A 27,208-nucleotide genomic window follows, 5' to 3' on the forward strand; every position below is an offset into this window, starting at 1 on the left:
TTCAGTCAGTCAGTCAGTCAATCAGACAGCCAGTCATTTAATCTGTCAGTCAGTCAGTTGTCCACTCAGTCGTCCAGTCAGTCAGTCTCTTTCAGTCAGTAGTTCAGTCATTCAGTTATCCAGTCAGTCAGTCAGTCAGTCTCTTTCATTCAGTCGTCCAGTCAGTAACTCTTTCAGTCAGTCGTTCAGTCATTCAGTTATCCAGTCAGTCTCGTCCAGTCAGTCATTGTTATCCAGTCAGTCATCCAGTCAGTAACTTTCAGTCAGTCAGTCAGACAGACAGACAGACAGCCAGTCGTTCAGTCTGTCAGTCAGTCAGTTGTCCAGTCAGTCTGTCTCTTTCAGTCAGTCGTTCAGTCATTCAGTTATCCAGTCAGTCTCGTCCAGTCAGTCATTGTTATCCAGTCAGTCGTCCAGTCAGTCATCCAGTCAGTAACTCTTTCAGTCAGTCAGTCAGTCAGTCAGTCAGACAGACAGACAGACAGACAGACAGACAGCCAGTCGTTCAGTCTGTCAGTCAGTCAGTCATCCAGTCAGTCAGTCTCTTTCATTCAGTCGTCCAGTCAGTAACTCTTTCAGTCAGTCGTTCAGTTATCCAGTCAGTCGTCCAGTCAGTCATTCAGTTATCCAGTCAGTCGTCCAGTCAGTCAGTCATGCAGTCAGTCAGTCTCTTCCAGTCAGTAACTCTTTCAGTCAGTCGTTCAGTTATCCAGTCAGTCTCGTCCAGTCAGTCATTCAGTTATCCAGTCGGTCGTCCAGTCAGTCAGTCATCCAGTCAGTCAGTCTCTTTCATTCAGTTATCCAGTCAGTCTCGTCCAGTCAGTCAGTCAGTTGTCCACTCAGTCGTCCAGTCAGTCAGTCTCTTTCAGTCAGTAGTTCAGTCATTCAGTTATCCAGTCAGTCAGTCAGTCTCTTTCATTCAGTCGTCCAGTCAGTAACTCTTTCAGTCAGTCGTTCAGTCATTCAGTTATCCAGTCAGTCTCGTCCAGTCAGTCATTGTTATCCAGTCAGTCGTCCAGTCAGTCATCCAGTCAGTAACTCTTTCAGTCAGTCAGTCAGACAGACAGACAGACAGACAGACAGACAGACAGACAGCCAGTCGTTCAGTCTGTCAGTCAGTCAGTTGTCCAGTCAGTCTGTCTCTTTCAGTCAGTCAGTCAGACAGACAGCCAGTCGTTCAGTCTGTCATTCAGTCAGTCATCCAGTCAGTAACTTTCAGTCAGTCAGACAGACAGACAGACAGACAGACAGACAGACAGACAGACAGACAGACAGACAGACAGACAGCCAGTCGTTCAGTCTGTCAGTCAGTCAGTTGTCCAGTCAGTCTGTCTCTTTCAGTCAGTCGTTTAGTCATTCAGTCAGTTAGTCTTTTTAGTCAGTAAGTCTCATTCATTCAGTCAGTCAGTTGGTCATCCACTCGGTCAGTCTCTCTCTTTCATTTAGTCAGTCAGTTGTCTACTCAGTTGTCCAGTCAGTCAGTCTCTTTCAGTCAGTCATTCAGTCATTCATGTATCCAGTCAGTCATCCAGTCAGTTAGTCTTTTTCAGTCAGTCAGTCAGTTAGTCCAGTTAGTCGGTCATCCAATCGGTCATTCGTCCAGTCAGTTGGTCATCCAGTCCGTCAGTCTCTTTCATTCATTCGTCCTGTCAGTCATTCTTCCAGTCAGTCATTCCGTCAGTAAGTCTCTTTCAGTCAGTCGTTCAGACAGTTGTCCATTCAGTTGTTCATTCAGTCAGTCTCTTTCAGTCAGTCGTTCAGACAGTCGTCCAGTCAGTTGTCCACTCAGTCGACCAGCCAGTTAGTCTCTTTCAGTCAGTCAGTCAGTCAGTCAGTCAGTCAGACAGTCAGACAGTCAGACAGTCATTCAGTCAGTCAGTAGTCCAATCAGTCATTCAACTATCATCCAGTCAGTCTCTTATATTCATTCGTCCAGTCAGATGGTCGTCCAGTTAGTCAGTCTCTTTAAGCCGGTCATCCAGGCAGTCAGTCTCTTTTGGTCAGTCAGTCAGTCATTAAGTCTCTTTCAGTCAGTCAGTTGGTCTCTTTCAGTCAGTTGTCCAGTCAGACAGTCTACATAAAATATATAACGTGTTAATACATTTGTTTCATATACAGTATGTAATATAAATATTGCCCAATGTTAGGAATTTGGGGTAAATGTGCTTAATTGTCATTGTTGTTTATCACCACACCAATTGTTCAGCTAAAAAAATCTGTCCAGAATTATTTTAAACTCCATAAAACTGAAAATGACATAATCTAGGACCTTTATACAGTGTGCCATTGTAAAGACTGTAAGTCTATAATCACAGCCTCGTTTTCATCCATCTTAAATTCGATATGCCGTCTAACCTGCCGTCTAAAGTCTATTGGATAATTTGTTTCACTTTTCGCAATGCATTTTGGGTTTTACTTTTCAAGAAGGATACATAAGTTGCTGCTTTTTTATTTGGCTAAAATGATTTCTTATGGTTCAGGACAGTCTGTGCATCAGAGGTGTGCCTTTAGCATGAACAGCACCAGCTGCCTGTGCTTAGCAGGGCAGTTATTTTCCGTCGGCAGTAGTTTAAACCATGTGAATGTATATGTTGTTTCCCGCTGTGCCCGTCTTCAATTAGCTTGTGCCCTCTTAGCGTAGCGCTTTCATTTCAGACCAGCCTGCTGTTTAACGGGCCGACTACCTTTCCTATCCTGCATTCTTTTCAAATGGCTTCCTTTTTCCCTGAAGAGCCGAACCACTTCACACAGAACTCATTCACCAGCATTTTACACCTGAGACTCTGGCAGCGGTTGTTCTGGCAGCATCTCCGTCCTGTGTGCCAATACGATACATAAACATGAACGTTTCCTACATCCTGGGGTATGTTCAAAACCTTATGGGTGACTTAAAGCCACAAGCACTTAGGGTACAATGTGAATGTGTGTTTGTAACAGTGTCTGTGTATGTTCACTCTACATTGAACTGAGCAAAAAATAGCTTGAGGTGTAAAGTGAAAATTCCCTCTCTCAAATGGGCCTTGTCCTGAAACCTACTGCCCTTAAAGGAATAAATCAGCCAAAAAACATCATTTACTTAACCTTAAGTTGTTACAAACACATTACTTTTTTTTTTCCTGTGGAAAAGAAGAGGATTAGTCAGATCTTTATTAGTCAGATCTTTTCCATAAAGTGAAAATGAATGGGAACAGATGATGTTGGGCTTTAAAAAAAAAGTAATATAATAATGTAATTTTTTCTTTTAGTTTAATAATAATACAATTCTGCTGTATAGTTTTATTTTTTTAATTTGTTTAAATTTTATTTTTATTATTTTAGAGCTGCCACAATTAATTTGTCAACTGATAAAAAAATAAATAAAATGAATAGTTAATATAATTTATAGTTAATGTTTTTACTTTAAATTTTTATCTCGGATGGATTTTATTTTCTTTCAGTTTTTATTTATTTATTACTACTTCTTATGTTTTCGTACTCGTTGTATTTTTTTTTTTTTTTTTACAACTAACTTTTAGTTTTACTATTTTAGAGCTTCCACAATTTTGTCAACTGGTAAAAAAAAATAAATAAATAAAATGAATAGTTAATGTAATTATTTAAAATATCTATGTTTTACTTTATATTTTATTTTTAGTTTTCTTTTTTATTTATTACTTTTTATTTTTGTGCGTTATCATTTTATTTATTTTTCAGCTTTTAATTTTATTATTTTTGAGCTGCCACAATTAATTTGTCAACTGGTAAAAAAAAGAAAAGAAAAAAAAACAGCTAAAATTAATAGTTAATATAATTTATAGTAAATATATTTTTTTATTTTACATTTTATTGTAATTTTTTTTTTCTAATTTCTTTTAGTTTTTTCATTTATTACTCTGTTTTTGTACTCTATAATTGTTTTTTTTTTTCAACTTTAAATTGTATTTTTTTAAGCTGCCACAATGAACTTGTGAATTTGTCAACTGGTTAAAAAAACAACTAAAATGAATTATATATATATATATATATATATATTACTTACTTACTTACTTACTTAGGCCCATAGCTCCCAAGGGAGCATAGGCCATCGACAACACTTCGCCATCTATCGCGGCTCTGGGCTGTCCTTTCTGCCTCCGTCCAGTTGGTCCCAATCTGCTTCAGCTCTAAGTCTGCATCCCGCCTCCAACTATTCCTAGGCCGGCCCCTCTTCCGCTTTCCCTGTGGATTCCACTTTAAGGCCTGGCGGGTGATGCTGGAGGCTGGTTTCCTCAGTGTATGTCCTATCCAGCCCCACTTTCTTCTTAGAATCTGGCTTGTTATTGATTCTTGTCCCGCTCTCTGCCATAGTTCTTCATTACTGATCTTATCTGGCCACCTGTTTTTGAAGATACGCCTCAGACAGGTGTTGAAGAATGTCTGTATCTTCTGCTGCGTCGCTTTGGTCATCCTCCAAGTCTCTGAGCCATAGAGTAAGACCGATTTAACATTGGAATTGAAGATGCGCAATTTCGTGGCCGTGGTGATCTCTCTTGAAGCCCAGATGTTCTTTAACATGACAAAGGCTGCTCGCACTTTGCCAATTCTGGCTGTGACATCTCGATCTGTTCCCCCCTGCGTGTCAACAATGCTCCCCAGATACACAAAGGACTCAACCTCCTGAATTGGCTCTCCACCTACTGTGACTGGTGTATTGACAGTGGTGTTGATCTTCATGATATATATATATTAGTCAAAACCAAAATTATTCATTCCCCCTGGCAAATTCTGACTTAAACTTCTGACTTAAAGGCTTCTCCCAAAAGATAATGACAGGCAGTGTACAAGAGGCATCATTGTGGAAAACAATATTTCTCAGCTTTTATTTACATTTGAACAAAAAGTGGCCAAAATTATTCATACCCTTTGCAAACTGTCACAGTCTGTGGGAAAATCCAAAGTTCTATACCATTCCAAATAGTCCAAGCTGTTCTAAAGCATCCTAATTACCCTGATTCATTGGGAACAGCTGTTTTAATCAACTCAACAGGTGAAAAACAGAAGCTCTCTGCTGTTGGTTTGTGGACAGTCATGGCTAAGACAAAGGAGCTCACTGAGGACCTGCAACTGCGCATTGTGGCTGCTCACAAGTCAGGAAAGGGCTATAAGACCATATCTAAATGTTTTGAAGTTCCAGTGGCTACAGTGCAAAGTATTATTAAAAAATACAAGACGTTACGCACTGTGAAAAATCTCAGAAGACGTGGTCGGAAGCCAAAAGTGACACCTGTGCTGGCCAGGAGGATAGTGAGAGAGGTAAAAAAGAATTCAAGGATCACCACCAAGGCCATCCTGATGAATCTGGGTTCTGCTGGTTGCAACATCTCAAGGCAGACAGTCCAACAGACACTGCACACTGCTGGGTTCCACGGACGCAGACCAAGGAGGACACCACTTCTCCAGATAAGTCACACAAAAGCCCACTTGGCCTTTGCAAATGCTCATCTGGACAAAGAAGAAGACTTCTGGTCTTCTGTTTTATGGTCAGATCAAACAAAAATGTAATTGTTTGGCCACAATGATGTAGCCTTCATTTGGCGTAAAAAAAAAAGGATAAACCTTCACCCCTAAGAACACCATCCCCACTGTCAAACATGGTGGTGGGAACCTAATGTTTTGGGGGTGTTTTTTAGCCGGTGGACCAGGGAACCTAATCACAGTAAACGGCACCATGAAAAAGGAGCAATACATTAAAATTCTCAACAACAACATCAGGCAGTCTGCAGAGAAACTTGGCCTTGGGCACCAGTGGACATTTCAGCATGACAATGACCCAAAACACACAGCAAAAGTGGTGAAGAAATGGCTAGCAGACAGAAACATTTGCACGTTTTGCAGTGGCCCAGCCAGAGTCCTGACTTAAATCCAATTGAGAATCTGTGGAGGGAGCTAAAGATCAGGGTGATGGCAAGGAGACCCTCCAACCTGAAAGAGTTGGAGCTCATCACTAAAGATGGGCAAAAATACCAGTGGGAGACATGCAAAAAGCTGGTCAGCAATTATAGGAAGCGTTTGATTGCTGTAATAGCCATATTATATTTTGGGAGAAGCTTGTGTCATTTCCGGTCAGAAGGTGAGATTTTGCCAGGGGTATGAATAATTTCGGGCTTAACTCCTGTCTGTCTTTGTCTTTTTTCCTTTCAACTTTTTATTAGTTTTATTTTTGAGCTGCCACAATTAATTAGTCAACTGGTTAAAAAAAAAAAAAAACTAAAATGAATAGTTAATATAATTTATAGTAAATATATTTTTTTAAATTTTTTTGGTAATTTCCCTTTAGTTTTTTTTTATTACTTAATATTTTTTTTTTCAACTTTACGTTTTTTTTTTTTTTAAGCTGCCACAATGAATTTATCAACTGGTTAAAAAAACTAAAACGAAAATTGTGAATTTGTCAACTGGTTTATTAAAAAATAAATAAATAAATATATATATATATATATATATATATATATATATATATAAGTGTAACAGTAAGTAAGTCTTGTAACACATGAGCATGTGCAGTATTATTCAACTCCCAGCTTCAGTACCTGGTGGAGCGCCCTTTAGTTTTTATAACTTCTAACAAGAGTTTTCAATAAGTGCTGACAATTGGAATCTCTCGATTGGAATCTTTGCCCATTCTTCACGTGCGAAAGTCTCTAACTCAGTGATGTGCTGCAACTGCCTTCTTCAAATCCCACCAAAGATTTTCATTTGGATTTAAATCTGGTGACTGAGAAGGCCACTCCAGGACACTCCAGCATCTTTTCCCCAACAAAGCTTTGGTTGATTTAGAGGTGCGCTTGGGATCATTGTCTTGCTGGAAGATCCAATGATCACCAAGGTTTAATTTGTCAACAGAAGGCATCACGTTCTTCTTCAAAATGACCTGGTATTTGTGGGAATCCATGATGCCAGGTACACAATCAAGATTGCCAGTTCCTGCTGCAGAAAAATAGCCCCACATCATTATTGACCCACCTCCGTGCTTGACCGTGGGGATGGTATTCTTCTGGTCATAAGCCTGACCTTTTGCACGTCAGACATACCGCTGGACCATATGTCCAAAAAGTTCCAGTTTGGTTTCATCAGTCCATAGAACTGTCTCCCAGATTTCTGTAGTTTTATCCAAATTCCTCCTGGCATATTCTAGTCGACTCCTGATGTTCCTTGAGGTCAAGAGTGGAGTGCGTCTTGGGGTCCGGCCATGAAGTCCTTGATTATTAAGTGCTCGTCTTATAGTTGCCACTGAAGCACTTGTACCAGCCTTCATCATGTCATCCTGTAGCTGTCTTGCAGTCACATGGGGTTTTTTCTTAGCTCTCTTGACTAAGGGCCCTTGATGAAATTGTGAGCTTTCTTCCACGGCCATGCAGGTTTGCAGCTGTTCCATAAGTGTTAAATCTTTTGGAAATCTTCTTATACCCAAGGCCCTTCAGATGTGATGAAATAATCTCCTCTCTCAGCTTTTGTGGAAGCTCCTTTGTCTTTCCCATGATTGCAACTCACCTTGAACACCTTCATTGTTGGGGTTTATATATGCATCACAGCTGAAGGAAATGAAGGATCGTTATAGAGTTCCCCATAAAAACTGTCAGAAAGCTTTAAAAACAACAATATTATATAGGGGCACTTTTTACTGGGGCACGTGCCCCAGTAAAAATGGTCTAGCAACGCCCCTGCCCTGAAGCAAACCCGGCGGCTTCGTAGAAAACAAATTCAGAAATAATGTTTGAAATATAACGGTCCTGTTCATAACACATATTAAAATAAAAAATACTAAAATAAAATGACAGGAGAGTTTGGAACACTAGTGTGCAAACTTTGTTCCTACCACATCCCAAGCTAATAACATTGTCAGCATTAAAAGAGTATAATTGCAAAGTTTGTAATGAAAATAAAAATACATTTTCGTCAGTTATTTTACCTACGGATCGCTGCATTTCTTACAGATTTCTGCTCATTCGAAATCGGGTACCATTACATTTGTTTTAATGCATTATTGACAGAGCGATTGCGTGTGAATAAGTGCTGTACCTGTTTAAATGATGCTTTCACCTGAAAATATTCAGTATCTACAAGGAACAAACGAATTCCTTGTGAACTATAATTTACCGCTCATGTCCATTGCCGTCATCTGATTTGAGTGATCCATCTCTATCAAGCTAGCTAAATATGTTTAACATGTGAATTCCTGCTTAATATGCAGTTATATTACGGACCGCTGACATGAATTGTACTCATGATGGAGCGGTGGTGGAGCACTCTTGGAGCGAGTGAAAACCACGACGATCCGACTTTTCAAAAATCCGCTCCTCCATTCAAAATCAAACTGCTCCACCCCCGCGCTCCGCTCCCACTCCACTCCGCTCACATACTCTGAGCTGCATCCATGTTAGCACGTCTCGTTTGATGTGGTAATTTCACAGTAAGCATACACACAGGTTCGAAGACTCGTTCTCGCCCCCTACAGTGCAATTCGGCTAGGTAAACATCCGCGCTAAAATATAGACCCAGCTCCCAACCCAACTTTGAGAATAGATTAACGGCGATATTTTTTTTTTTTTATCGCCTGATAAGAGTCTCACGTTAACGTAGCACGTTAACGCCGACAACGGCCCACCACTTATATATATATATATACACTATTATATTTCATTTTTATTTTAGATTTTATTTATTTATTTTCTATTTTCTTTCCTTTTTTTCTTTTATTTATTACTTTTTGTTTATGTTGTTGTACTCTACCATTGTTTTTTTTTTTTTCTTCCAACTTTTTATTAGTTTTATTTTAGACTTGCCACAATTAATTTGCCCACTGGAATGAATGAATGAATAAGTGAATGAATATTGCTTTTGCTATCTAGTAGCACTTTCATGTTTAATGGTTGTTTAATGCATGTTTAATAGTAAGTAATAGTAAGTGATTTGATCATTTTTGGAGCTCTGGCTCAGTGTTACAGCACCTGACCCAGTATGATTTTGGGGTTTCTTATGTAGCACGTCCTGCGGAGAGCAGACTTCCCATAGCAGTTTAAGGGGCAGAAGGTTTGAACTCTTAAATTAGTTTTTGATGTCTTAAGCTAAGAGCACAGCCTCGGCCAAAACCAGACAGCTTGATCAAATGTTCCCACTTTGTTTTCCGTGATAGATCGCTACAGTTTCCAAATCCAGAAATTAGCGAGGGAGTGAGCAGGTCTTGCAACATCTTTTGCACATACAGAAAACGAAGCAATAAATCACTAGAACTGTTACTCGATATCTGTGCGAAGCTTTCTGAACGGGAATCGGGGTTGGTCAGCCAGCGGGCTCGGCCAGCGCGTTTATGTGTCAGTGCGATTGTTATTTTCACCGCTCTGTCCCGCTGAATGACCTCAAGGCTTTAACAGATGGAGCGGAGTTATTCAGTGATGTCACTGGTGTGGTTACCATGGCATATTCGCCTGTTATATAAAGGATGATCTAATGATGCTGCCGGGGTCCACATGGCTTGTGTTTGCGGTTTGTGTTTATGCCTCGTACTACATCTTTTTCCAGACCGCATTTCTTCGGAGGGATCGGGCCGAGCGTGTGTTTATGACAGTCAATGTTCTGTTTCCCAAACGTGTGTGTCCTGCATCCTGTTATGTCCTCCGTCGCTGTGGAAACGCAGCACATGTTTTTGGACTGCGGAGGCGCCATGGCAACTGCAAACAGTTAGTCACATCTCGATGGTGGATTATTCCTTGAGTTAGGAGTAAACGGCTGCTCAGCAGGGGATCCTGGGCTTTTTCACCATCCTTGTGGTACCCAGACAAGTCAGACTCCTAGTCATTTGAATATCAAAACCTCCAGTTGCTATTGAGTAGGTTGCCTTTGAGAAAGAATGTTGGTGTGAAATTAAGGCCCTATTCATTTGTTTTAAGATCTCCTTGCTGTAATATAATTTATAGTATTTTTTTTTTTACTGTGTATTTTATTGTAATTTTAATTTTATTTATTTAATTTTTTTCTTTTTTCTTTTTTTTTGTTTATTTCTGTTTTTGTACTCCTATCATTGTATTATTATTATTATTATATATTTTTTTTCAAGTTTTGTTTGCTATAATAATTTATAGTGTTTTTTACTGTAGATTTTATTGTTATTTTATTTCAGTTTTTTCTTTTATTTTTTGTGTGTTTTTGTACTCGATCACTGTGTTATTTTCAACTTTTAGTTTTGTTTGCTATAATAATTTTGAGTATTTTTGTAATTAGTTTTTATTTATTTTCTTTCAGTTTTTTTTCTTTTATTTTTGTTTATTTCTGTTTTTGTGCTTTTGTACTCTATCATTGTTGTTGTTATTATTATTATTATTATTATTATTATCATCATTATTTTAAACTTTTAGTTTTAGTTTGCTATAATAATTTATATTATGTTTTAACTGTAGATTTTATTGTAATTTTCTTTTATTTTTATTTATTTATGTTTTTGTGCTTTTGTACTCTTATTGTATTAATTTTTTCAACTTTTAGTTTAGTTTGCTATAATTTATAATATTTTTTTTAAACTATAGATTTAATTGTAATTAGATTTTTTTTTCACTTTCTTTTCTTTATTTTTCTTTATTTCTGTTTTGTACTGTACTCTCTATCATTGTATTATTATTATTTTTTGAACTTTTAGTTTTAGTTTGCTATAATAATTTATAGTATTTCTTTTAATGTATTTAATTAATTAATTAAATTAATTTTTATTTTATTTCAGTTTTTTCTTTTATTTATTTTTTTATTTTTGTACTCAATCATTGTATTTTTTTCAACTTAGTTTTTAGTTTTAGTTTGCTATAATAATTTATAGTATTTTTTACTGTAGATTTTACTGTAATTTATTTATTTTTTTCAGTTTTTTTTCTTTTAATTAATTTATTTATTTCTGTTTTTGTACTCTAAAAGTTGAAAGAAAAAATACAATGATAGTTTTATTATTTTAGAGCTGCCACAATTTTATTAGCTAAAATGAATATTTTATGAAATTTTACTTTAGTTTTTCTTTGATTTATTATTATTATTATTATTATTATGTAATTATTTTAGAGCTGAGTTATACAAATACTGTATGTGTGTGTGTGCGTATATATGTATGTGTGTGTGTGTGTGTAATTATATATATATATTTTTATTTATTTATTTATTTATTTATTTTAGTGGTGGGCATAGATTAATTTTTTTAATCTAGATTAATCTCACTGTAATCTTGGAATTAATCTAGATTAAAATGGCTAATTTGAATTCTGCCGAAGGCATTCAGAATATGTGTGCTACCCAAATAATGACTAAAAGTAAGTCTTTGAGAACGGGTTTCTCAAGCCAGGTGGCGCATTAGACCAGGGGCTCATCTCCTGTTTCCAAAATGCTTCACAAACTGCTTGACAACTGCATTTACAACACAATTAACTATACAAACTTGTGTAACCAACTATTCCCACACTGCATGTACTTCTGAGTAAAAGGCTGCGCGACGTGCGCGTTGCAGTTAAATACACATATGGGCGCGGGCATGGATATCTGTGCATAGTGCATAGTCTTCGGATAAACTGCGTTGCTTTTAGAAGCGTCAATTCAGTTGTTGCATGTAGTTTAATGTCTTTATTTCGGGATTATCAAAGTAAATTATAACTCACGCAACGCCCCTGCCCTGAAGCAAACCTGGCGGCTTCATAGCTGCATCCATGTTAGCACGTCTCGTTTGATGTGGTAATTTCACAGTAGGCGTACACACAAGTTCGAAGACTCGTTCTTGCCCCCTACAGTGCAATTCGGCTAGGTATACATCCGCGCTAAACTATCAAGATGAAAGTCATCATAGCTTGCGTAGTATAGACCCAGCTCCCAACCCAACTTTGAGAATAGATTAACGGGATCGGAGTGCCACCAGTGCAGAGCTTGCTCAGGAATGGCAGCAGGCAGGTGTGAGCGCATCTGCACGCACAGTGAGGCCAAGACTTTTGGAAGATGGCCTGGTGTCAAGAAGGGCAGCAAAGAAGCCACTTCTCTCCAAAAAAAAAAACATCAGGGACAGATTGATCTTCTACAAAAAGTCTGGCGAATGGCCTGCTGAGGACTGGGGCAAAGTCATATTCTCCGATGAAGCCTCTTTCCGATTGTTTGGGGCATCTGGAAAAAGGCTTGTCCGGAGAAGAAAAGGTGAGCGCTACCATCAGTCCTGTGTCATGCCAACAGTAAAGCATCCTGAGACCATTCATGTGTGGGGTTGCTTCTCATCCAAGGGAGTGGGCTCACTCACAATTTTGCCCAAAAACACAGCCATGAATAAAGAATGGTACCAAAACACCCTCCAACAGCAACTTCTTCCAACAATCCAACAACAGTTTGGTGAAGAACAATGCATTTTCCAGCATGATGGAGCACCGTGCCATAAGGCAAAAGTGATAACCAAGTGGCTCGGGGACCAAAACGTTGAAATTTTGGGTCCATGGCCTGGAAACTCCCCAGATCTTAATCCCATTGAGAACTTGTGGTCAATCCTCAAGAGGCGGGTGGACAAACAAAAACCCACTAATTCTGACAAACTCCAAGAAGTGATTATGAAAGAATGGGTTGCTATCAGTCAGGATTTGGCCCAGAAGTTGATTGAGAGCATGCCCAGTCGAATTGCAGAGGTCCTGAAAAAGAAGGGCCAACACTGCAAATACTGACTCTTTGCATAAATGTCATGTAATTATCGATAAAAGCCTTTGAAACGTATGAAGTGCTTGTAATTATATTTCAGTGCATCACAGAAACAACTGAAACAAAGATCTAAAAGCAGTTTAGTAGCAAACTTTGTGAAAACTAATATTTGTGTCATTCTCAACTTTCGGCCACGACTATATATATACCTATACCTATGAGGCCCTACTCATTTGTTTCGAGATCTCCTTGCTATAATATGATTTATAGTAATTTTTTTACTGTAGATTTTTTTTTCTTTGATTCATTATTATTATTATTGTTGTTTTTATTTGTATGTACACAAAAACATGAAATGTTAATATAACAAAGTATCACTTTTTTTTGGTGAAAAAGTTAATATATACTAAATATATTAAAGTAGTTAATTTATATTTTTTTCTTTAGATTTTACTTTTATTTATTTTTTAAAAAGTTGATATGACTTTAAAATAATAAAACAATTAAAAAAATAGAGTTGCCAAAATTAATTTGTCAGCTGGTATTAAAATAAAATGAAATTAAAATGAATAGTTGAAAATTAAAATGAAATATATATATATATATATATATATATTTTTTTTTTTTTCTTTAGATTTTAGTTTTCTTCTTTTTTTTATAGTTTAGTTGCTATTGCGTAGGTCGCCTTTGAGAAGGAATGTTGGTGTGAAATTAAGGCCCTAATCATTTGTTTCGAGATCTCCTTGCGTGTTTGGTTTGGATAGACGGGCTAATCTGGAGCTGAGGAAGTTGGGTCTGTCTGGCTCGCACAGGGCTTTGGTTAAGCTGGGGGTCTCTCCGGTCTCTTTGGACTGAGCTGAGAGAGTTGTGAGTAATTTAGATAATCTACAGCCCTCTAAAGCTTTAAGTGTTGTTGGAGCACCTCAGTCTGTTTACAAGTTGGCTGCAATGGCTTGAGTTGTTTTGAGAGCTGATAGTGGTTGTAAATTAATACTTTTATCATTGTTTCACAAATTTTTGTGGGTAAAATCCAGGTATTTCATTAGGAACATGACTTTGCGAACACTGGGTCGGTACTTCTTCAGCAATGTAGGACGATTTTGAAATGATTTTTGAAGTTGAGGGAAAACATAAGATGGGAGTTTTTCGACATACCCTAACTGTCTTGAACTGGAAAAAAAAAACAGATTTCAGGCAGAGCAAGACAAGACGAGCATTTGTGGTTAAAAAAGTATATACATTGTAATTAAATAACCGATTGTTTTGCTAGATAAGACCCTTCTTCCTTGCAGGGTTTCCGCGGGGTCTTAAAAAGTCTTAAAAAGTCTAAAATTTAAAAATCACAATTTAAGGCCTTAAAAAGTCTTAAATTCGCTGTTCTAGGTCTTAAATAATTTTACACAGGTCTTATTTTTCCGATGTCCATGTAACGCTACGTCTAATGCTCATTTAAATTCTCTTTTTGTTGTTTCCGTGGTGTTGTAGTTCTTTATTTCACTATTCCAAATATAATTTGCTGTATTTAAACTACAAATGAGACCAGCATGCAATAGCCAATCAGCTTTCTGTTATTGGCGCGAGTCTCTCTCCGATTGTACCGCAGAAGTAAAATGGATTTAACTTTTTAGCTATGGGGAAGTGCAAGTTGAGCGATACTTAGTTTGAAAAAACTGAATATAGGGCTTGGCTAAGGCCAGTTGCTAACAACTAGATTTTTTTCTCCCCCTGCGGAAGTTACTGCATCTTCAGAATCGCAGTAGCAGAATACAGGTCGAACTACCTTTTTCTGTATATAATGTTATCAATAATAATAAGAAATATAGGTCGAGCTAGCTGACCGCCAGCCTTTGAAATACTTTTAAAATGTTTTTTTGTGTTTACTTGCCCGACCGAACAAACCGCCTGATTAAAACTGAAGTGACAAAAACAACTAGCGAAGCATCGAAAGGCAAGAAAGATTCATATTTTAATACATTCAACGTAAACAGAAATTGATAATGGATAGTGTATTTCTGGTCTATTTGTGACATACTTTAAAACAAATGAGCGTAACAGCACTCTAAAGAAACACACTGAGGTAAAAATTTCAAATGTATAGTTTATTTATAACATAATATAGTTCAGTAATATACCAAGTGAGCTTTTTGCTGAAAATTCTCACAATTACAAATGTTACATTAAGTTTAGCTCAATAAACAAGTAGTTAGTCAAGTAGTTACTTACATATTAGACAAAATATTTTCACTGTTTTGTTCTGTTTCACCAACGAAAATAGTTCCAAGCAAGGATTGCAGCAGAAACATTCTCTTGTTCACTGTGTATCGTAGTAATAAATTTAATTTATGACAGCCATGAAATTGTGTTTACTTTTTACATCAAACACATTAAATATTACATATATGCATGTAATATAATATCTATTTCCATTACGTTTCGGTCTTAAATTTCATATAAGGTGGTATTAAAAAGGTCTTAAAAAGTCTTAAATTTCACTTGTTCATATCTGCAGAAACCCTGTTCCTTGGCAGGGATCGTTTGAAGCCACATTTAAACTGCGTTTTGGAAGTTCAAACTCGGGGGCACCATAGAAGTCCACTATATGGAGAATGTTTTCCTTTAAAAAACATAATTTCTTTACAACTGAAGAAAGAAAGACATGAACATCTTGGATGACAAGGGAGTGAGTACATTCTGTCAATTTTTGTTCTGGAAGTGAACTTCCTTTAAAGGGGTCATCGGATGCAAGATTCACTTTTACATGTTTGAACATAAATGTGTGTTGGCAGTGTGTGTACACAACCACCCTATAATGATATAAATTATAAACCCAATGCTTTTTTTTTTTAATTCATACTTATAATAATCACTTTCTCAAATCAAGCTTGGTTTACACTTGTAGTTCGATTCATTTGGTTTATTTGGTCTGGACCAAAAAGGAAAATGATACATTTGGTCCTGGTCCGCTTGGGTTCACTGTCAAAAATGCCAGTGTGAACACTAAAGATACCGAACCTAAAGGCGTAGTGATATGTTCACAGCCTGATTGGTCGGGTTGTGACGGAACTCACTGAACACTCAAAACTAAAGGAATAGTTGCGTATGACTTAAAGCGGCACTACGGTGTAGGACATCAAAGTATCCATGACTAAAGTGTCATTACTTCCTGTTTTTGGTTAGTTTAGATGTATTTGGTCTGTGTTACGTTCATATTTCATTCGAACCACACCAGAGTTCATTTGGAAGCGGACTGAGACACATCTCTTTAGCGGTCTCTGTCCGCTTGTTTGGTGTGCACCAGGGTTCAGATGGCAGTGTTCACACTTACTCAAACTAACTGCACTAACAGAGCGATCGCACCAGGGTTCATTTTAATCGAACCAAACATGACAAGTGTAAACACACCTTTAGATTCTGAGATGATCAGTTTTGCACAGGCTGCTCCCACGATTGTTGATTAACATGACCGTCTTACCCTAGACCTGCCCTGAGTGAGCTGTGAACTGTCCAGCATTGTTTCAACGCCGAATCAGGAGTAGACAAGAATGTCTCTTTTATTGTTGGATGTAATAATGAACAGTTATTTGCAGTCATCATTTACTCCCGACATCTGAGCCGCTGAAAATGCAGAGGATTAACGTTACTTTCGCTTTTTGAAGGAAATGCGCCCACCGATCTACCTAAATGCGTCTATGTTCGTGCGAATCATTCATGATCCAGCTTCACCTACAGAAGTCGTGAGCATAAGTTTTTATTTTTTGTATTTTTTGTTTTTTTAATTTTTTGGCAAGTTCTGTGGCTAAAGTTTACAGTCTCTCGAACCGCTTGTCACCCCACAGAAGAGAGGGGCGGGGTAAACAGAGCTCATTTGCATTTAAAGGGACATGCATCGAAACGCCTCGCTGTGAACAGAGCAGTTTTTGGCAAGGTAAAATGGGTGTTGTTTTACACAACCAAAGAGAAGTTTTAAAAATAGTATTTTATAGACTTTTCATTAGGACCCTAAAGAATCATATCAACTTGTGGAAAACGGGCATCCGATGACCCCTTTAAACAACAGAAATCTGATTAGTTTGAATAAAGTGTTGAAACTCAAATTATTAAAAAAAAATGTTCAAATAAGATACTAAAATAAAATAAAATAATAATTATTGAGTGAAAAACTTACATTTTAGTCAGTTGCCAAGACAACATTCCCCCCCAAGGTTAAAACCAGCCTAAGCTGGTTGACTAGTTTCCAGCCTTGTCATTGCTGGTTAGCAGGCTGGTTTTAGAGGGGTTTGGACCACTTCTTTAGCAGATCAGCAAAAGCCAGTTAAGACCAGCCAACCAGCAAGGAAGTTAAATTTAACTATTTAAATTCTTAAACTGAAATAAAATAAATGAAAGCTAAATAGAACTGAATAAAAATTACAAAATCAAATAAGAAAAATACAGAAACTAAAATTAAAATGGCAACTGAATATAAAAATAAAAGCTATTAGTTGCCAAGCCAACTTTTTATAAATTTAGGTTTAACTTAACTCCTTATATTTTTAAACTGCCATGAAATAAATTAAAGCTACGTAAAACTATAAGAAAAATACATGACAATCCCATAACAAAAATATTGAAACTTAAATGAAGTAACAACTGAATATACAATAAAAAAATTGCCTTGGCAACTAACAGCTTTTAAGTTAACCTTAACTACTTACATTTTTTAAACTTCAATAGAATAAATGAAAGCTAAATAAAACTATTAAAAAAAAAAAAAAAAATGGGAAAAAAATCACATAAAAATACTGAAACTAAAATGACAAAGATAAAAATAAAAGCTATTAGTTGCCAAGGCAACGTTTTGTTTTTAGTTAGGTTAAACGTAACTACTTAACTATTCCTAAACTGCAACAAAATAAATGAAGCTAAATAGAACTATTTAAAAATGTTATTTTAAAAAAAGCTATTTTTTTATATTTAAGTTAAACTTAACTACTTAAATTCTTAAACTGAAATAAAATAAATAAAAGCTAAATATAACTATTAAAAAATATTGATAAAATTGCAATCACATAAAAAAATTGAAACTAAAATTGACAACTGAATAAAACAATAAAAGTTATTATTTGCTAACTTAACTATTAAAAATGAATAAAATAAAAAACTATAAAAAATGTAAATAACAAAGTCACATAACAAAAATACTGAAACTAAAATTAAAATAGCCACTGAATATAGAAATACAAGCTATTAGTTTCCAAGGCAGCATTTTCGTTTTTTAAATTTAACTTAAACTTGTAACACTTTACAATAAGGTTCATTAGTTAACGACATTAGTTAACATAAAATACGAATAAACAGTACTTCTACAGCATTTATTTATCTTGGTTAATGTTATTTTCAGCATTTACTAATGCATTATTAAAATCACAAGTTGTGTTTGTTAACATTAGCTAGTGCACTGTGAACCAACATGAACTAAATACTGTAATAAATGTATTGTTTATTATTTGTTCATGTTAGTTAATACATTAACCAGTGACACCTTATTGAAAAGTGTTGAACTTAACTACTTAAGTTCTTAATTGGCAAAAAATGAATTAAAGATAATACAGTTGTTCACTATTTGTTTGTTAGTTCACAGTGCATTAACTAATGTTAGAAAAACACAACTTGTGATTTTTAATATGCTAAATTTAATATGTGATTTTTGTAGATATAATAACGCATTAGTAAATGAAATGAACATTAACTAAGATTGATAAATGCGGTAAAAGTATCAATCATTAGTTCAAGTTAACTAATGTAGTTGTACAACTGTAAAGTGTTACCAAAACAAATAATAAAATTGACTGAGAAACTAAAATTAAAATGACAACTAAATATAAAAAACTAAAAGCTAATTAAAAATATTATTAAATGCTATGTTAGTATATCAGTACAACCAAATAACACTGGTTGGAAAGTGACTTTTGTGTGAGCTTTATACATCACTACACTGTTGACATTAGACAGTGGAACATTTTCGCCGCCAAGCTTTAGCTAATGCTCCTTTATCCTTCATATAATCTTTATGTAAATACTATTTTTCTCAACTGCATATGTTTGTCCAAAGACACTTGACTCATGGTTTAGGTCCATGGTTCTCCAGAGTTTATGTTAGACATCAATTGGCGACCCAACAGAGTACCGAACATGTTCTTAAAATGAAGCGGTGACATAATAATATAACCATGAGCTGCATATCGTCACTGTTGGACAGAAACCTCGTTTGTCCAAACCTGCTACTTATTAGGAAATGAGTAAAATAGATTTTTGAAGTGAGTTTTTAAATAATTAAACACTGTCATCAAAGTTGGTCTTTATCAATTTATCAATAACGTTGTACCACAAGCAAACTTAAATGAAATTGAGGTTTTCGACCAGCTAATGTCACCTTTAGAACGACTGCATCCAAGGCAATAAGTGCGTTATAAAATGTTTTGATCAACTTGAATTCATCAAACTATTTTTTTTTTCTTCAGTAGAACAGTAAAGAAGATTCAAGTCAATGGTTACCAGCACTTGTGAGCCAAAAAAGCGTATAGAAGCAGTGCGAAATTAATAACACTGGCTCCTGATAATATACTGATGTATTTTGAGGCAGAATAATTGGCCTGTGCAAGAAACTAAACATTATTTACAAGAGCATTTTTGAGTGTACTGTCACTTTAAAACAGTGCAGCGACTACCCAGTGCATTCTAGATTAAGACACTCTCCTCCGATTTTCAAATACATAAAACATTAGCCTTTATAGTCAAAGTGTTTTATGAGTAAAGGGAAATCTGTGCTTATTTAGGTCAGAATCATTTTCAACCTGCTATTTTTTTTGTATTCTGCATCCAGTCTTTCATAGCTTGCTGATCTGAACATCTGTGGTATTTGTTTGTATTCTTTTCTCAATACCTATTTAACCAGAATTTCCTAATCCACAGCAAGTTTGAGCTAATGGAATCAAAACACCTAGCAAACAACAGCATTAGACTTGTGTTAACCCCTCTTAGTGCTAGACTTGCAGGAAAAGCTTCTATTTAGGTCACTGACCCTGACGTGTAATTAGCTGGCCGTATTGGGAAATTTCTCAGCGCACGTGGAGCACAAGCAAAGTTCGGTAGTGGTGGCGGTGGTGGGGGGTGTGGGTGAAATTGCAAAAATAAAGTTAAAGTTAAAGCTAAATAAAGTTCTGCAGGAGCTGAAGCGATGTAAATAGCTGCTTTGCTGCCATGTGGACCTTAACCGCTGGCCGCCTATGGGAGGAGCTGTTTTGTTGATTTGAGAGCTAGGCTGGACATATGTTTTTCTAGGCAAATTCGTTAATGGGAATGTTTGCCAGAAGTATATTGAGGGTGCTCACAAAAACGGATAGTGGAGATCAAAATTAGAGAACAATCTACTTAACATAAATATAAATAATAGCAATATTAGCTGTAGGTATACCACACTGTTCTACTAACATGTTTGACAAGAAATCTAAGGCATTTCAACAAAATCTTTATTTGATCAGAATTTGAGAACAGTAACCAATTTTGGAGGGTTACAGATGCCAGGAATAAGTAGGAAGTGTACCAGACCCTTGCTTTGAATGACTTCAGCACATCTGCAGCTGCAGGACATCATTGGTTTCTCAGACTGCACTGGTGTGATCTTGGACCACTCTTCTTCCATAGTTCGGTAACTGTAGTGGGTTTCTAAGCCATCATTTTGTCACCAGGGATTTTCCAGAGATTTTCAATCTGGTCTGGATCAGGACTCTGGCCCTGCAGTTTCATTATTGCAGTGTTCTTAGCTGCAAGGAACTGCTTTTCCTCTTTTTCTGTATAATTGGCCCAACTCCTCCTGCAGAAAACATCCTCCAAACAATGACCTAGTTAGTGTTATTATAAACCTGAAATAATCAAAATGCAAGCAATATCACTGAACTGGCAAGCAATTCCAGCTGCAGTGTTGAACCCATTCGCCATTGAGAGTCTCTACATTATCCTGTCTCCTCATGGATTTCTTACATGGACAACCAGCCTTTTTGGGGGACTTGATTGAATGAGTTGGTATCATTGAGTACGTTTACATGGACAACAATATTCCAATTTTAACACGATTAAGACAATACTCTGATTAAGAAGCAACCATGTAAACTGATATGTTTGATTAATTTAATCCGACTAAAGTCATAATCGGAGTAAACACAAATCGAATTAAGACAGGTGGAGTATTCCTATTTTAGTCGCATTATGGAAGACATGTACACACCTTAATCACACTATTCCCCTTGTGTAGGACTTTATGCCACATTTTGTGACAGGATACACATTAATGCTGCGTTCCAGGCAGGTTTTTGAGCTCGTAAATCACCACTTCAAACCACAACTAAATGGCTTAAGTGCATTTATTATTTTTATATTATTAATAATTTGATTGCAACGTTATATTGCCCTAAACTCTATTTTTCCACCGTGTGCCACTTGCATAAACACCGCAACCCTAGATATTGTTGTTTCTCGGGCTATGTTATGGCAGAACTCGGAACTTTGATCTAGTACGAGTTCACGGGTGGGAATTCACGGGTTTGACTGCCTTTCCAGTGCACTTTCATGGGTAGAAGTTTGGAAAAACACGGGTAACGGGTTGCCTGGAACGCGGCATAACTCTCTGTCGCACGTGCATATGCTTTGGTTTCTTTTTTATTTATTTATTTTTTGCTACAACATGGAATTAATCAATGCTCATTGCTGATAAATATTTTGTCTGTTATCATAATTTATAGTTTATGGTAACGTAGTTAACATTCGACCCGTTCTTTTTCATTAGCATTATTTATGATTTTAATTTTGTGAACGGGATTTCCGCTATTGGAATGTCTTGGGATGCTTTTCACTTTTACTTTCGAATTCATGATCTTGGTTTTGCTTACAAATATAGGCTACTCCAATTTTAAGATTAAAACAAATTCGTAAAAGATGGATTTGTTATTTTTAATTAAACAGCACAACAAGAATAAAACAAAACTAGCTTATATAGCATTTATTAACAAAAACTAATAAGACGAGGCATGGACTCCATCACATGCTGTGTTATACGGCGACTAAAAAAGTTATTACAGGGCGCGCAAACACTGAGCAAGCAAATTTATTAATAAAAATAAAAGAAAGCCTCTAAAGCATAATGTGAAGTAAACGGCAAAGATAACAGGGTTTTCAAAATGAAAACAAACAAAAAAGTAAAACTAAACTGGCTTTCGGTGACCGTGCTTGCGTGATTTTTATTTTTTATTTTTTCCTTAAAACTGACTGACTCTGAAACGCTCACTGTAGAGCAGACACTTTGGAGCAGCGCAGCATGCACTCGCACAAATGCGACCACGGCAAATTTTAACTCACACATTCTCAAAAATGTGTTGCATATGTCAGAGCCACTTCAAGCTTTTGTAAAATTAAAACTGAAACATTTAAAAGTCTGTAACAAAGATGAACTGATAGCGTTGCGTGTGGACGTAATGATGTCATTAATCGATCTATGTACTATAACATGTAAAACGGGAACATGAAAGGAATATTCTAAAAGCAACTCAGGTAAACACCTTAATCATATTATTGTCTTATTCAGAATAAGGTCATTAATTAGATTACTGTTGTCCATGTAAACGTAGTCAGTGTAAACCTGCAGTATTCAAAATGCAATCAATATCATCGAACTGGCAAGCAATTCCAGATGCAGTGTTGAACCCATTCCCCATTAGAGTATCTGCATTATCCTGTCTTTTGCATTTGTCTTATGTGGACGACCAACCTTTTTGGAGGACTTGAATAAGTTAGTGTGATTATAAACCTGAAATACTCAAAATGCAAGCAATATCACTGAACAGGCAAGCAATTCCAGCTGCAGTGTTGAACCCATTCCCCATTGAGAGTCTCTGCATTATCCTGTCTTCTCGTGCATTCGTCCTATGTGGACGACCATCTTTTGGGGGGGACTTGAATGAGTTATTGTCATTGTAAACCTGAAATATTCGAAATGCAAGCAATATCACTGAACAGGCAAGCAATTCCAGCTCCAGTGTTGAACCAATTCCCCATTCGAGTCTCTGTATTATCCTGTCTTCTTGTGCATTTGTCTTACATGGGCGACCAGCTTTTTTAAGGGACTTGAACAAGTTAGTGTTATTATAAACCTGAAATATATTCATAATGCAAGCAATATCACTGAACTGGCAAGCAATTCCAGCTGCAGTGTTGAACCCATTCCCCATTACAGTCTCTGCATTATCATGTCTCCTCATGCATTTGTCTTACATGGACGTTCAGCCTTTTTGGGGGACTTGATTGAGTTGGTGTCATTGTAAACCTGCAGTATTCAAAATGCAAGTAATATAACTGAATTGGCAAGCAAATCCAGCTGCAGTGTTGAACCCATTCCTCATTGGAGTCTCTGCATTATCCTGTCTTCTCGTGCATTTGTCTTACATGGACGACCAGCCTTTTTGGGGGGCTTGAATGAGTTGGTGTCATTGTAAGCCTGCAGTGTTTGAGAAATCACAGATTTGGAAAGACTAACTTTCTTGCATTGGCTGAAAGGGTCATCCCTATGGCCTTCATCTGGACAAACTCCTGTCGCAGGGTTTCCAGTCACCTTAGAGCGGCCCGCCATCTTGCAATCTTGCCAAAAAATTAGAAGTATGCTGCCAGTTAAGATTTTAGTCTAGATTTTGTCATATAATAAAGAAAATTAGAATTAGCTGCCAGATTAACACCAATAACTTGGCGGTGTCTGTAATTGTTCTTTAATTTTGATCAGAGTTTATTTTCAGATATGTGCTTCATAATACAATTAATTTAGGCCCTTCTATTCCTGTTAGAATAAGGACTAAGCTTGAAATTAAAAATAAAATAGGAAGTTATAGGTTCTTTAAATTATATATCCACTGTGTGTTTATATAAAACATGTTCTGTGTATACATTTTAATTTTTAATAAGTACAATGAGAGACACATTTTGATATTAAATTATATATATATATATATATTATATTACACACACATTTTCTAATTTACACTGTATATATTTAGAAGATTCAAATTGTGATGACAATAATTATTTTAGATATGCGACCCTGGATCACAAAACCATAAGAGTCATAAGGTTTTTTTCTTTCTTTGAAAGCTGAATAAATAAGATTTCCATTGATGTATGGTTTGTTAGGATAGTACAATATTTGAAAATCTGGAATCTCAGGGTGCCAAAAAATCTAAATATTGAGAAAATCACCTTTAAAGTTGTCCAAATGAAGTTCTTAGCAATGCATATTACTAATCAAAGTTTAAGTTTTCATATATTTACAGTAGACAATTTACGAAGTATCTTCATTGAAGATGATCTGTAGTTAATATCCTAATGATTTTTGGCATTAAAGAAACAATCGATAATTTTGACCCATACAATGTATTTTTGGCTATTGCTACAAATGACTGGTTTTGTGGTCCAGGGTCACATATTTTAATTTCACATGTCCATCTTGTTCATCTCTGTGTTTGTCTTTCTCTCAGGTGGAAGGTGTGGGGAAGTACTTTCGGGAGCAGCTGCTGCAGTCTCGTCACAGGGGGGCGTTTGAACTGGCCTACGTGGGTTTTGTTCGGCTTACTGAGATGCTCTGCAGGTAAGAGATCTAAACCAATGAGATAGCTTGACCTAACCCAGTGGTTATATAATAATGATTAAAACACACATACACACCCATCAACTCTCTGTCCGGCAAATTAGGCCCCTTGTCATTACACAATTCAAGATGTTTTCAACCCAAAGGCGTTAGTGAGAACAAGTGTGCATCTTTATAGATGAGGGAGTCATAAGGAGTGCTCCACCAGAGCCCCTGATGTTGTGTTTGGCAATGACATTTCATACCTGAATGAGTACAGTCCTCCTTCTCTTCTTCCGTCTCATCCCTGCTCCCTCTCAGCTGCTGGGCTGGAAACCAGCGCTGCTCCTGAAGGACAAGCTTCAAATGATCAGGAAGTTTGAAAACTGTTAACATCTGGAAATGTGAGATTTAATGAGCTCTGGAATGTGGTCTCTGCACAGAGGTTAAGGAAATTGATTCGCTTGCTGCCACGAGTGTGACATGAATAGGACATCGGATCGCTTCTGCTGCTGTGGAGTTGCTGAGGGAGCGTCTCTAATGAACAGACTTCATTTCTGCCTTCTGCTTTTCCCTTCTACATCGAATTTGTTTCTACTTCGTTTTCTGTTTTGAAATATGAAAAGTCAACATCCAGTGTTATCATAAACGGATAGTTCACCCAGAAATGGAAATTCTGTCGTTAGTTATTCACCCTCTTGTCGTTCCAAACCTGTAAGACCTTTGTTCATCTTCAGAACACAAATTAAGATATTTTTCAGCTTTCTGACCCTGCATAGACAGCAGTGTAATTACCATGTTCAAGGGCCAGAAAGGTAGTAAGGACATCAATAAAATAGTCCATGTGACGTCAGTGGATCAACCGTAATTTTATGAAGCTACGAGAATACTTTTTGTGCTCAAAGAAAACAAAAAAATAACAACTTTATTCAATTTCTTCTCTTCCATGTCAGTCTTTGATGCACATTCAGAAGAGTATCATGACACATGCTGACACAGGAGCCGGCGTTCTGCGTCATAGTATTCTCGCGAAAGCACGAAAGAGAAGAATTTGTTGAATAAAGTTATTTTTGTTTTCTTTGCACACAAAAAGTATTCTCGTAGCTTCATTAAAATTATGGATGACCCAGTTTCAGTTGTGTTGCTGTCTATGTAGGGTCAGAAAGCTCTTGGATTTCGTCAAAAATATTATAATTTGTCTTCCGAAGATGAATGAAGATCTCATGTGTTTGGAATGACATGAGAGTGAGTAATTAATGACAGAATTTTCATTTTTGAGTGAACTATCCCTTTAAACTATTAAAAATAATTTTTGTTAACTGAAATAAAGCTAAAATTAAATAGTAATATTTAATTCAAATCTTGTTGATAAAAAAAATATTAGAAATGTTTCTTTGGCAACTATCTGAAATAAGTTTAAGTACTAAAATCAGGGTTTCTGTTGGTTTTAAAGGTTATAAAAAGTTAATTAAACTAATTGAATTCATTAATTAAATTCATGGCATTAAATCTTGCATGCATTGCAAAAAAAACAAAAAAAAAAAACAAACAAACAATATCTTCATTAGTGGTTTTGTTTTCCAATGCAAATATCTAAACATCCTCATATCCAGGTACTTGAGATGCAAAAGTAAAATAAAGTCGTAAAAAAATAAAACAAAATTAAGCGAGTTTATGCTTAAAATAAGATAAATATCTATCAATGAGGTATGAAAACTTTTTTTTCTGAGCCCACAGGCAAATATTTTTAATTATGAACTGTTCATTTTGATCAGCCTTACAGAAAACAAAACTTGTTATTTTGCTTCTCAAGTAAATGCATCTTGATTTAAGAATCTATAGACATTTGCACTGGAAAACAAGACAAAAATACTGATGAGCAACACTTTTTTGCAGCAGAAGAACAGTAAAGGATATTTCCATATTCTAGTGATTGGGAGCAGAAGTATTCAAGCCTAAAAATATTGTTTGTTTGTTTTTTTGGTAAAAGGATTGAATTAATTTTAACTTTTAAGTGTTAATACAACTAATTTTCTCATCCATACACAGTTACATTATGAGAACATGTTGACGTGGGGTTTGTTTTATTCCTGACATTTTCTTAATGTAGACTTAAAAGATCTGTAAAAAGTTTTACATTTACCTTGATAAAACCTGCAGAAACCCTGAACATTTTTTTTTTTCAAATGTTTGAAAAATAAAAATACATCACAAAAAAAGACAATCTTATACAATTATTGAAAAAAAAAAAAAAAAAAAAAACTAATTAAAGTTGAAATGAAAATTGAAAATATAAAAATAAAAGCTGATTGAAAATAATAAGAATAAAAAACAGTAATAACATACAAATAATACTAAAATAACACTGGTTTTAGATGTGTAGCCTGTTAGGAGTAATAAATACTGATTTGTTCATACAGAACATATACAATTATTATGGAATCCCATTTCCGCGACTGAATAAAAACATAAAGGTAGTTGCGAGTTTTTATCTAACAATTGTTTTTTTTTTTCTTGCAATTGCGAGTTTGAATTGCCTCATAAACTCGCAATTGCAAATCCTAAAGTCAGAATTGCGAGATATAAAGTCAGAATTTTTATCTCACAATTGTAACTTAACTCGCAATTGCAACTTTTTTTTTCTCACCAATGATAGTTTATATCACGCAATACTGGCTTTATTTTTTTGCGATTGCGAGTTTGAATTGCGCATATAAACTTGCAATTGCGAGTCCTAAAGTCAGAATTGCGAAATATAAAGTCAGAATTTATCTCACAATTGTAACTTAACTCGCAATTGCAACTTTTTTTCTCACAAGTGCGAGCTTATATCTCGCAATTCAGATTTTTTTTTTTTTTTTTTCCGATTGCGAGTTTGAATTGCGTCATATAAACTTGCAATTGTGAGTCCTA

At 35.9% G+C, this 27,208-nt stretch overlaps 1 protein-coding gene across 1 annotated transcript in view; it reads left to right on the top strand.

Moving 5' to 3' along the window:
• Positions 1-27,208, top strand: part of thada (THADA armadillo repeat containing) — a 195,221-nt gene that overhangs the window by 19,568 nt on the left and 148,445 nt on the right. Inside the window, exon 22 of the mRNA XM_073834661.1 lies at positions 24,207-24,316. Within this exon, the coding sequence (XP_073690762.1) occupies positions 24,207-24,316 (110 nt within the window). The remainder of the gene's footprint in view (positions 1-24,206; positions 24,317-27,208) is intronic.

This window comes from Garra rufa, chromosome 2 (genome assembly GCF_049309525.1).
Source record: "Garra rufa chromosome 2, GarRuf1.0, whole genome shotgun sequence".
NCBI lineage: Eukaryota > Metazoa > Chordata > Actinopteri > Cypriniformes > Cyprinidae > Garra > Garra rufa.